The 12,486-nt window shown below is 39.4% G+C and overlaps 2 protein-coding genes across 2 annotated transcripts; both read right to left on the bottom strand.

Annotated features, from left to right (window-relative positions):
- Nucleotide 1: 1 nt before the first annotated feature.
- Nucleotides 2-8,684, bottom strand: pdpk1b (3-phosphoinositide dependent protein kinase 1b). The gene is made up of 14 exons (XM_050060796.1): nt 8,528-8,684; nt 6,126-6,416; nt 5,868-5,910; nt 5,613-5,750; nt 5,346-5,490; nt 5,147-5,244; nt 4,934-5,009; nt 4,752-4,820; nt 4,470-4,566; nt 4,123-4,296; nt 3,799-4,016; nt 3,526-3,583; nt 2,462-2,614; nt 2-2,360 (listed from the first exon to the last, which is right to left on the bottom strand). Exons 1-14 carry the CDS (start codon nt 8,549-8,551, stop codon nt 2,247-2,249), a joined length of 1,698 nt encoding a protein of 565 aa, XP_049916753.1. The 5' UTR covers nt 8,552-8,684; the 3' UTR covers nt 2-2,246.
- A 343-nt stretch (nt 8,685-9,027) lies between these two features.
- tsr3 (TSR3 ribosome maturation factor) lies at nt 9,028-12,208 on the bottom strand. The gene is made up of 6 exons (XM_050060376.1): nt 12,073-12,208; nt 11,379-11,589; nt 10,795-10,988; nt 10,515-10,682; nt 9,681-9,735; nt 9,028-9,376 (listed from the first exon to the last, which is right to left on the bottom strand). Exons 1-6 carry the CDS (start codon nt 12,191-12,193, stop codon nt 9,226-9,228), a joined length of 900 nt encoding a protein of 299 aa, XP_049916333.1. The 5' UTR covers nt 12,194-12,208; the 3' UTR covers nt 9,028-9,225.
- Nucleotides 12,209-12,486: the final 278 nt, after the last annotated feature.

Raw genomic sequence — 12,486 nt, 5'->3', positions numbered from 1 at the left:
CTGATAATGGGCCGGTACTTTATTTACATGCTGCAAAAAAATGTGAGATGCCATTGCCACTGAATGCTGCTTGCTTTCACCGTGTCATGACTGTGGTTGTTAACAGAAGACAGGACACATGGCTTTATTTGTATGCCTAAATCCCTACATGCTTTAATTACTGGACTACCAAGCATTAAGTGGAAAATTCATCATTCAACATCTACTGACCTAGCGCACAAATAATCAGAGAGAGAATGAACAGATTCATTAAATTATCAGAATATGATTAAATCACTGAGCAAATAGAAAATGTATGATATAGTAAGAAAAAAGCTGTAAAATATTATAGTTTACAATAATTATTCACATTCAAAGGCTTTACATCTCAATACATACACAACATGGCCCCTGAACATGACTTCAATCCAAATATGATTCATATATTAGAATTTAAATAACACAGAATGAACTAGAGGCTAAACAATAGCCATCAAATAACCTTATACAAGAATAAAAATACAAAAACTGTATCCTAATATCATTGCATTACTTGCTTCAGATTTTAATAATACATCATCTGTACATCACAGTTCTAGTCAGTTACAAGCCAGGTAGAGTATTCCATACACAATGTAACCGACTGCCATCGACTTGATTCAAACAATTTTCTAACTAGAGGGAAACACTTCTCTAGTGCTTTCCTCAACTTTATAGACAGATACAGCAATTTCATCGGTTATTTGGATCAGATAGATATCTTTTTAACTGACATCCAACCACATCGAGCCCCGGGCCCCAGGGCCAGAGGGTCCTATTCACCTATACTCCAGTCACACACTGCACACACAGACTCAGCTGAAGGAAGAGGACCTTTGGAAAGGACCTTAAGGTAATATGTCAAAAATTAAAAGCATTATGATAATACATATTGCTAAAACAAGAGCACAAGTTAAATCAATCGCTTTAATTTCTATTGGGCCAAACGTCAGAATGAAAACAAAACAAAACAAAAAAAGACGGGCAAATGAGCCCGATGAGGCAGTTCTGCCATCTTGTCCAGGGGACAACAGCTTTACTGTGATTGCTTCGGAGAATGATAGTATGTGTATGTATCACTGTTGATGAAGGTTTTTCCGTTCAGCATGGGGGTGGTCAGCACATAAGATTTAGTTTTCAATAGGACGTACTGAAGATGAGCCGACTATCCCACCGAAAAAGAAATTGAAGAATTCACACCACAAAGAAATAGCCAGTGAATGGTACAGAACAGCCAAATCATCCAATAATATTCGCTATGGTTGCCAATGCAGTCAAAAATACCCACCTTTAAACTTGAATAAACTATATCTCCAGTGCCCTGGGAGAGAGAAGCGGACAAGGCTGAGCTACAAAACTGGCCATGCAGGAAAGATAAGCAAGTTATGATTAGGAAGTACAAGCTAGTGGCATGTTTACCCGCCCCCTGTTAGCAATACATCCTCAGTAACGGCTATGGAAGGCTCACACTTATACAGAGACTGATTCAGACCCATGTCTCACTGCAGACCGGCACTCTGCTTTGTTACATCGAGACCTTAATTGGACTGCAATAAGCAAGTACCAGGAGACTTAAAAAAAAATAAAATAAAGAAGAAAGAAAGAAAGAAACTCAAATACCGTGGGAACATTTGGGCTCTGACAAAAATATATGTAGGTTTTGAGTTTGGTAAACATGTGAGACTGAATCAGCTTACAGTATCTGTTACAACTATGGAGTATATGCTCTAGAAGTGGGGCCTGACTACAGCTTGCACGTACGATGTAGGATTAGGATATGGTTTAATTAAGATATCAGGATAGGCTCTGGTTCACAAAAGCTAGATTTTGTGTTATGCTATCATTGAAGCAGGAAACCAGTCCTTGCATTTGAGATAGTCCTAGCGGTACCCAAGCTTGTGTCACTCTACAGGACAAGCTTGCCCTTCTCTTCCCCCCCTTTGCAGAATGTACAAAAAGCAGATGTGCATGGTGGCAGTCTTATCATCCATACATGGAAAAAATGCAATAGAAGCCTCACAGAGAGCACAAAGAACAAGCAAAGCAACCCTGAATCCAAAGTTGTATTTTTCCCATGGTTCTACTCAGGAAAACAAACAAGGTCTAGATGCCAGCGTCTCTAAGAGTTTGTTTACATTGCGGTGATGAAGGGCACTAAAGAGGGTGTTACTCTGCTCAGTGATTGGCCTCAGAGCTAAAGAGGAGTGGCCACAGGAGGAACTGTGCTCCTATAGGCCAGGGTTTTGGTGCTTTTGATAGATCTTTCTCCATACTTCCTGGATCTTCTTGCACCATCTGTCAGCATTTCCGCTGGGGTCCATCAAATAGTATGTTCGGTTAGGCTGCACAGGAGAGAAAAATATAATAATTAAAAAGCCAACCATACATGAGGAGAAATTCTAATCAGTGAGCAAGTAGTCACTAGAAACAAATAGTCATGTACCGTATGAACAAAGAAGGTTTTGAAGTTCTTGGCCTCGGGGCGTAGCTCTAGGGACCAAGGAATCTCCCCTTTCAGGACCTTGTTTACAGGATCCACGTAGTACAGGTGTGGTCCTTCAGTGAGAAGCAGCTGTCTCCGTCTAGCAAACAGACCCTGCAATGGAATGCCACATGTCTCAGGACATTAGTTCACCAACAGAGGGGGCTGTGAGGCCGATGAGACTTCCCTCAGCACAGCAGGGAATTCCCCTTTCCTTCCTCTATGCTAACAGTCAGAGATGTACAATGGGAAGTGACTTCATTTATACTGAGCCAAACTTAACTAGAAAACCTGTTGAAATTTTACCACAAAACACAGTCACTGTATTGTCAAGCTGGCAGAAAACTCTTCACAGGGTTCCCACACATTTTCATGGACAAACCTTTAAACTTTTACATGACTTTTTTAAGGACTCCTAATAAAATTTCCACGATTGTTCACAATGTATGGCACGAATATTGCCCCATCTTAAAAATGCAGTATTATATAAAATAGCAGTGGGGGCACAAGTGCGGATTCATGATCCTACATGTTAAATCACGCTGTCACAACATTATTTTTCTCTTATTCAAACATATGCGATGCAAACTCTATTCAAACATATTTGCACAGCTAGCTGGCACACATGTAGGAAGAGACAGAGCGCAGGAAGAGAATGATGAAATGTACATGATGGTTGCATTTTAGAGCTCCACTACGTCAGCATCGACAGAAAATAAATTTGCTGTCATGTTACATTACGCAGAAAGTTAGCCACGGAAGATTATTGTAACAATTGATTTCATTGTACTAAACAACACTGGATGACTTTTCCAAAATAAGATTTTCCCACATCTGGAAAACGAGATTTGTGAAATTCCATGGCTTTTCCAGGTTTCCCATGACTGTGAGAACCCTGTCTTCACCTATGAGAAGGCTTGACTTAAAATTATAAATAATAATAATTTTAATTATAGAATAAATACACAACAATAAATATAAGTAACATAAAAACCTTAATTGTATGGCCTAGAATTCACACACACCTTTCGTTTATCCACTGGGCCCATCTTCAGGATCAGGTTATTCTCCACAAACTGGTGCCTGTGTAAAGAAGCAACAGCAGATTACGGACTCCGACCCCGTTTCACGCAAACATTAATTTTTTCCCCTCAACAAATTAACATTATAATCCAACTTCATTCTACATTTCTTAGACATTAACAACACTTTAATCCTAGAGTGATTTGGGTTTAAATAAAACAATGAGCAGCAGGTATTAACAGGTTGACAAGGTTTAAACACTGGACGGGCTTTACCAGGGGTTTCCAGTGGTCTGTTTGTCCAGCAATAGCTGCTTCTCCTCTTCAGTGAACTGCAGGTCCAGCTCAAAAGAGTTATTGTCCAAGTCGTGGATGTACTGCTCAATGTTGCTGCTGGACCTCTGCGGGGGCGTGGATTCATGTGGCGACAGGGAGTGTGATGAGCTGGACTGGGCCACCTGCATGTTGCTGAACTGGCTCAGGAGGTCGTCGTACTGAGATCGGAAATCAGACAAATGGTATTGTGATGTTCGGCTGGAGATTTGTGGTTTGTTCAGGGTTTGGGGAAATTGACTTTTTGACCGTGATAAAATATCTTACGTTTCCATAGCAGTCCTCATCATCCTCAGACATGGCTGGAAGGTAGGGGGTGAGCTTGGGGGGTGTCTGTAGGTGTAGGTCACTCCAGGAGATGGTGTCAAAGAAGGGGTGCCGCCTCAAAGGGTCGTACCCTCCCATCTCTTCACACCCAATCCGCTTGGAAGGGTCCAGTGACTGAGGGAAAAGCAGAGACAGATGCAACATGTGTTTCTGTTCACTAGAAAAGCACTACCCTGTAAGTAACCAACACCAGCTGACCAGCATATATATAAAATTATTGTCCCCACAGATACTAGTGACATTTTATTGTATCTTACATAAATGAATCATGGTTCTCTATGACCTACCAAAAGCTGTTTGACAAGATCCTTGGCTTTGGGGAAGAATTTCTCTGGGAATTCATACTCCAGCTTTATTATCTTCTGGAATATTAGGTACTCATTTCTACAACAAACGATGCACAAGAAGGAAAGAACAAAACAAGAGACTGTTAAGAAAAGGTTATTGCTCTTAAACTAATATTTAACAGTAAACCCTAATAGTAAAAATACAACATGATCAGCCATCACTGAAGTGCGGAATGATCACAATTAATTGTGCTGTGACAACAACATCCCCTTGGTACTTACCCAGCTCTGAACGGTGGTAAACCAGCCACCAGCTGATAGATAATACATCCCAAAGCCCAGAGGTCAGAGCTACAAAAGAGAAAGAGAGCAGACAAATTATGAATGTGATGCCACTCGTATCTGATTAACATGGAAAAATGAAAATGATTAGCATGTGTATGAGTTGCATAGTGACCTCATACCTCTTGCAGGCTGATTTCTCTGTTAGCAGCTCTGGAGACACGTACTGTGCTGTTCCAACAAAGGAGTTTGCTCTCGCTGCCAATCGATGCAAATACATGGTTAAAACACACGAATAACCATACAAAGAGAGTAAAACACATCTTTTATGTCATTATTACAATTGTTAAACTTCATGCTGATAAGTACAAGTAAAATCAGGATTGTGGTTATACCTTGTTTACTGTCTGACGATAACTGTTTTGCTGTCCCAAAATCTGTTATCTGGATGTGCATGTCTTCACTCAGAAGAATATTTTCTGGTTTCAGATCTCTGAAATGACACATATTGTGTGGGGAAAACAAATACTTAACAGGGTCGGAAATTATATAACAAAAAAAGTGAGAAAGAATAAAACAAACAGAACGTCTTACCTGTGTATTATCCCCTTATTGTGTAAGTATTCTAGAGCACAAACTATTTCAGCTGAGTAGAATCTAGTACAGGTCTCATCAAATGAACCAATTTTGCGAATGTATTTCAGGAGCTCTCCATTCTTTGCGTAGCTGAGACCAAAATCTAAGAAAGGCTAGTTAAGGTCCACTTTGATTATTAGAAATCAATTGTTTCTTACACAAAACACAAAAAAACTGGTAAATTGTTAATAACCACATGCATTGACAAATTTTTTAAAAGGATACACAACTTCTCATCATCTTGAAATGTGAAGTAGAGCTTGACGAAGAATGGGTGATCTAGATTTGACATCAAATCCCTTTCTCTTTTCACGTACTGGGTTTTGTTCTCCTTCATAATATGGCGCTTCTCTAAAATCTTAACTGGAGGACAGAAAGAAAAAGTTCAGGATATAACAGAAAAACACACCAAGCAACTTTTCCATCTTGATAAAAGTGTAATTCACGTCATTCACCAAAGGTTGGTGCATTATTACTTACTTGCATATTCTTTCGATGTTACCTGCTCTCTTGCCAGGACAACCTTAGGATAAAAGAACAAGAAAAAAACATTACAAAGCATGTTAGTTTCTTGTCAGGCTTATAAGAAAATCTTGTAACTCTTAGGGCCTGTTTTGTCAATTCCTCTCAAATGAACTGAGGATGACTCATCCAAGTACATTAATCAAAAGAATGCTAGCATGTAGCAACATCGACCCAGGTATAATTCAAAAGCTAAGTGGAATGCAAGTTACATACCGTCGAGAAGGAGCCCTCTCCCAGTATCTTGCCGAATTTGAAGTCCTCTGCCTTCTTTTTGCGCGGCTGAGGGGCCTGGACAGCCGGCTGTGTGCGGAGGTCTGAGCCCTGGCTGTTGGCAGACCCTCCTGCAGCACGGGCTTCTGAGGCTGAGCCCTCCATGCTGGGACAGTGGCTACTGCTTGCGCCTGGGATAGCAAGTGGCGAGCAGGAGTCAGGGTGGTTTCTTACCATTGATGGATGCGAGCAGGAACAGATGACAACGCTGGGCTGAATGGGCACAACATCATACTGAAACAGGAGAGGGAACATTGAGAATATATCAGTCAGCAGGGTGATGCAGTTGTAGTTCTTGTTAAAAAAAAAAAGAAGCCATCTCCATCAAATAGTGCATCTTCTCTTAAGTGGGGGAGACTTAAACTCAAACTGTCAAAATGGACCTTTTAATGCACCCAAAAACTATTACTGAAAATGCATGAATCATCCCTTCATTGTGACTAACAATCAGTATGCTAGCAAGTTTAGGCCAACGATATCTTGCAACTATAAATGCTGGGAATAAATCATTACAATATAATGACGACAACAACAACAGTGAGAACTTCCTCCGATATTAATTTACATAAAGAATATCCGTTTCTGGAAAAGGACACATTTTGCTGTTCAGCGCTTTAAGCTGTTGTTTAAAATGGATGTTAAAGCATTTCCCCATAATTCTGTGAACAAACAGATTTTACAGTTGCTTGCATCATAATTCATTTTTTGAAACCCCCTTATATGATCAAACAGTTGTAAAAAACAATTTGCAAAAAGATAAGTTTACCAGCTCAAGTTAATAAAAACTATTTATTGTATTTCTGGACGGCAGACTGTACAATTAAAACAATATAATGTCCGACAAAACAAGCACCCAACCTAGTCCAGCAAATGTGTATGTGTAATGTGTGTGTCACACTAGAAAAGACAGAACTTAGAAGATATGGATCATATACTACAAACCCACTTTCCAAGGTTGCTATTTTATATTTAGTGCACCTAACATTCGTGGTAGGATGTTCTGACTTAAATATACAATTTCAAGTGAGACCACTTAAGAAGCAAAGTCTAAAATTGATAAGGACATGCAAGGACTACTGGAGACGCCGCTTCTAAGCCTGGTGGTCCCACCCTCCACTAAAAGTTGTAAAAACCATATCAAAGTTATTGCTTTCATGTGACAGCTGTACTTACGACCACAACAACTGCACGGAACACATCAAATGTGTATGCCCATGATAAAACTGACATGGCAGCGAACGCAAACACTGACAAGAAACCCACCAAATGATTATTGAAGACTCAAAGATAACATACAGCGACCGGCTGTGCTTTACAACAAACTCTTGGGTGCCTGTACCAATGTTAGTTATTTTTAACTTACTGAACTACTGTAACACTCTGTGCTGATGTTGTTCAGCTTAACAACTCAGTTAGTACAGTTGGCCTAGCTTCTTCTCATTCAAACCAAGGTGTGGCCATTTAGCTGCCTTATCCGGACTTGACTGTATGGTTGCCAACTGGTCATATAACTATCTACCGACCCAGTACTACTAGTCAACCATGTAATGGTTGACAGGTTATCGTTAGCTGACGTTTTCTAAGCCTGAGTACCCGTGTAACAAACCGGCCTGTGTCAACTTTCTTTGCTAACTAACGCCTGCTAGCAAGCTAACGTTAGCTCCTGCTGCCTTGTCAAATAATGCCGGCCATCACTGACAGCGAGTTATAAACTTAACGCTAACAGCCAGTCAATTAGCTAACGTTAGCAAGCCAGGTAACACAAGTAACTTCAAATCCGTGTATCATTTTCGCATAACGCTACTCGGTGATGTTCAAAGTTAGTGTGTCGATACTAATATTGAAATTTGAAAGGTAATGAGTTGACAGTCGATCTACAAAACGTTAACCTTAAAAAGCTATCTTGTAACCAAAGGTGGAACGCAACGAAGCTAACGTTAGCTTGCTAGCAAGCTGGAGCATCGTTCGAAAGCGCGAACATGTTTAGCTAACGTCAGCCAACAGATAACGCTAGTGGCCAAGGGGGAACGGCCATACATCCTATAAAACTAACAACGAGCGTTGGTAAATGCTACTCCAACGCCGAATAAATCGAAGAAGCTTTAATTGTGAATTAAGCCAGGTGTTGGACAACCCTGATTAACGTAGCAAACAGTAGGTGTTGTGTTAGCCCACATTAGCGAGCTAACGTTGCTAGTGAGTCGTAACGTTAAACGATCTTTTGCGGCTAGCACCGCTCTTCAAATGAAGGCCCGACGTAACTATTTGTTGTCAAACAGCCGCCACACTGTACATTTTGAGGACCGGCTTCGAACTGTTATTCGTGTTAAAGTTGCAACACTTACCAGCTGACTTGTAGCTCTTGCCATGGGAGTTTTCCACGAGTATTTATTTGGAATAAAATAATTAGAGAAGCTCCAGTAATGGCTGCCTCTGCGCCTTCATTTTCGAGCTGTGACGTCGTTCCACAACAATGTTACCGCAGGACAGCAGAGGAGAGTCCCGCTGTGTCCGCCCCCCTCGCCACATTTACAACCTACTGAACTTCATCTTACTGATAGGGATTGAGTCAGACGGCAGCAGTTGTTGATATTCAAATACTACAGTAAACGTGGCCTACAAACCATCTTTGGGCCAGTCTGTTTTAGACTGACTAATAATGCATTGTAGCGAAGTTTATCCAAGTTACAGGTCCTTTATAGCATTTTAGCTCCTCAAGCTGCTTCAACTTTTGTGTAGAAGCCCACAAGTCTGCGTTTATCCATCAAACCATGTGTATTCAACTGAAACATTGACCACCACGTAATCCAGTATGAACTTTAAATTGAATAAAAGTTGATTTTTTTAAACAATTTATTCAGTTTACATAAAAATAAACATACAATTTACTTTATATTTTTCTTTCTCTCCTTTTCTTTTTTCCACTTTTATAAAACAGGATAACCCAAAATGGCCCTCAGACTATGTATCAGTGATGAGTGTTGAAAAGGTTTTGCCAGTCCTTGCAGAAAATCTAATAATAAAAATCCACAGCTAACATGCTTTATTGTGATGATTCAGCCTCTTCCTTTCCATCCTGATGATCTGAGACTGTTCTTGACTCATTGTTGATTTCTGTTTTCTCATCGTCTGCTTCATCTTCGTCATCCTCTGAGGCGTCTGTATCCTCACTGGAGTCATCATCTTCAGGTGCACTGAATACAGAAATTAGTTTGAAGAACTTAGTGGAAAGTTGGAAATCAGACTGGGAATGTACACATATGGTTTTAAAAATACTGGCTTATTGATTTTTGAATTTCAGGTGACGGTAGATTACTTTCGTTGCAGGTTTAAAAGTTTTATAAAGAGACATACTACTTGAAAAAAAAAAAAAAAAAAAAAAAGGTCTGATTAAAACTGGCAGCAGGAAAATTAATTTTCAAACAAACAGTGCATCTGACGGATTATCTCATTTTTATATACAGGTTATAAATTAATGCCGACATAATAAATGCTTACCACAGACGTCTGTTGAGATTCCTACATTCTACTCCTGAGTTAACATCAAATGGATCTGTGAACAAGATAGATGATTGCAGGTCATAAGTCGGCAACAAAATGCATCCTTCTCTGTGTAAGGGGCAATTTTCCAGACATGCTGGAAACAATTAGCCTGGTTCCAGACTTCTGAACCACTGCCCACATCTCTGACTTGTTCAGCAATTCAGATTGATCATGACCAAATCAACAAAGTAAAGCAAAACAGCAAATTATATTATCTAATTATTGATTATCAGTCTAAGACACCATGTAGGACATATTTACTTAAGTCTTTTAAAATTTGGAGAAAGCTGCCTAAAATTATGGGCCAGATATCACAACTTAAAGTGTCCTTGATTTTTTTGATGAATTATATTATCATATATCATGAGTAATTTGTAAAGCTTAAAGCCTTTAAGAACTTTTTTAAAACAATTTTCACATCACAAGTGTTTGCATGAGATCAGTGTTTCCCCAATAATAATTCAGCAGTGGTGAGTCACCACAGAAGGAAAAAAAACCCCAACTACAACCCATGTTGGGGCAAGTATGAAATAGGATGAAAAATATTTTAGTCTAAGATGCAGTTACTAGTGTTTCTGCCATTTTGAAGGAAAGTTTTACTCGTGATAATGTTTAATAGATAGGAACTATTTTAAGCCTCCTTAAAGTTGTACATGAAGCCAAACCAAGACAAAAATAAGGACAGATGTGGGGCTAAAACCCAAATGACTCTATCCACCTCTGCTACACAATTATGTATGGAAAACACTGAATGTGACCCCAGTTTATTTCTTTCTCCCCCATTTTTACCAAACTCCTCCTCCTCTGGTTTCGATGTGAGAAACTCCTTCTCTACAGTGAGCAGCTCTTCCTCTGACTGGCATGCAGCGTAGCGGTCCAGCAGATCTTTATTGAGATCCAGGAACCCTTTCCCCCACTTAAACTTTTTCAACAACAGCTCTGCTAGTTCTTCAAAACCTGCAAAATTAGATACAGTATGTTAGAGTTTCACTGCCGTAACATGATACAATAAGCAGTTAGGAAGACAATACAGTACATAGTTCCTGAATAACTAGAACAAAATCCTTACCAACTATGCAGAATGTGGCAGCAAAAGCTTCAACACAAGATAACTTGCATGGCTTGCCGTAGTTGACGGGGTTTGCAGCTACGAGATACGGCAGCAATCTGGGATGAGTTCCGACCATTTTACTGAAGGGAGTCTCCTCCAGTTTAGCCCAAGAACAATCGATTACTGCTACTCCATTTTGAGCCACAATCTCTCTGTGCATAAAAGTCCATACAAAAAAAGTTTTAAGACAAACACTCTGATTATCATTTGATCACAATAAGAGAGTTTTAATAAAAAATTTAGACTAAAAAAACATTTGTTATGGTGTTAAATATAATCTTCACGATCAATGACACATTTTAGTTTGCTATAAATTTTTTTAAAAAAAAATGTAAATATTTGTTTTAATTTTCATCATGAAATATGCTCTTTTTTGGCTACTGATTAAACATAAAACATCTTAAGATCAAACTTTATAGACTGAATTATAAACTGATCAATCTGAGGAAAGAGATGACTAGATTAACTGTTACATATGGCATGTTATGGCTTGTGTTATTAATCATCATGATGTGTTATAATAATAATTTTTTTAACTGTACCTGTCTGCTGGGGTCACATACTTCGTGCCCATGGGACTCAGTATGAGTCCACTAAATCTCTGATTGAGGCGCAGGTTGCGTACAAAGCCCTTGCGCACCAACTTTCTGCCAGTACAGCGTTTTGGATCACAGTGACCCAACTCCCACATGGCAAGTGGACAAGGCAGTTTCACCTGTGGGGCCTCTGCTCCCTCCTCTACATGAAGACTTGCTGAAACACAGTGACAGAGGACAAGGTGTACAGTATGCTGCCAGTGTGAGCACTCTTGCTCAAACACAAGACACAAACACTTTCAGGGTTTGTATTTTTAGACCTTTTCCATCAATGTGCAACCACTTATTTACTAATTACTTACTATATATTAATATGGCATAAGTCAACAGAGGTGGTGTCATATTTTAAATCAGCACTTTGCAAAGAACATGAATAGTTACCATTGTTTTAATCATGAAATGATAACCTTTGAAGTAGTGCATCAAGGCCTTGTGGCCCTGTACTGAAATACAGTGATGTCCTATGCTTCTTTTTCAGATACCTTGGTACATTTGTCATTCCTTTAATATTTACTTCATCATAGAGACAGGATAACTATTGCACCTTGTTAAATCATGATCTTTCACTCCACATGTGAATTATGAGGCAAGCACAACACACTTATACACATATTTTTATGTGATAGAGTCAATATATTACCTTCAAAAGCAGTGTGCATTTCTTCTGTAAAGGCCTCTAATGATTTCCCCTTCATTTTATGTCTCTTGTCTTTGCTCTTGTTGTCAGGGCGCACAAATTTACCCTGTTTCTTTCGTCCCATGTTGCAAACAGTGGACAGCTAAGTTAGCTACTGTCAGAGCACAACCTGCATTAAAACTAACCAGCGTCTGTTTACTCTGACACTCGCTAGCTAGCTATCCCACTGACACCAGTATTTATCTCACAAATAGCAAACGTTTCGTATTTTATCGACGTGTACACCATGTATAGATTCAAAAAGATAACCACAACACAACTGTCACTAGTCTCCGTTTATCACGCACTTATTTTAACACCATTAAAAATAAAGTTTCGTTAGCATTAGCCACTTCGTATCGTGGAAAGCACGTCGTA

Source organism: Epinephelus moara, chromosome 13 (assembly GCF_006386435.1).
Source record: "Epinephelus moara isolate mb chromosome 13, YSFRI_EMoa_1.0, whole genome shotgun sequence".
In the NCBI taxonomy this organism is placed as follows: Eukaryota; Metazoa; Chordata; class Actinopteri; order Perciformes; family Serranidae; genus Epinephelus; species Epinephelus moara.
The sequence above is the reverse complement of the archived record's forward strand: the minus strand, read 5'-3'. Positions and strand labels throughout refer to the sequence as shown.

Bases quoted from the DNA above. Each gene is read 5' to 3' on its own strand.
- pdpk1b (XM_050060796.1), bottom strand. From the start codon at position 8,551: ATGGCAAGAGCTACAAGTCAGCTG. The intron at 5,010-5,146 runs GTATAACCACAA...ATCGATTGGCAG, and splicing joins ATCGTCAGACAGTAAACAAG to CGAGAGCAAACTCCTTTGTT. The intron at 4,821-4,933 runs GTATGAGGTCAC...TCTCTTTTGTAG, and splicing joins GAGAAATCAGCCTGCAAGAG to CTCTGACCTCTGGGCTTTGG.
- tsr3 (XM_050060376.1), bottom strand. From the start codon at position 12,193: ATGGGACGAAAGAAACAGGGTAAATTTGTGCGCCCTGACAACAAGAGC. The intron at 10,989-11,378 runs GTACAGTTAAAA...TTTTATGCACAG, and splicing joins TATGTGACCCCAGCAGACAG to AGAGATTGTGGCTCAAAATG. The intron at 9,377-9,680 runs GTAAGCATTTAT...TTCTGTATTCAG, and splicing joins AATCTCAACAGACGTCTGTG to TGCACCTGAAGATGATGACT.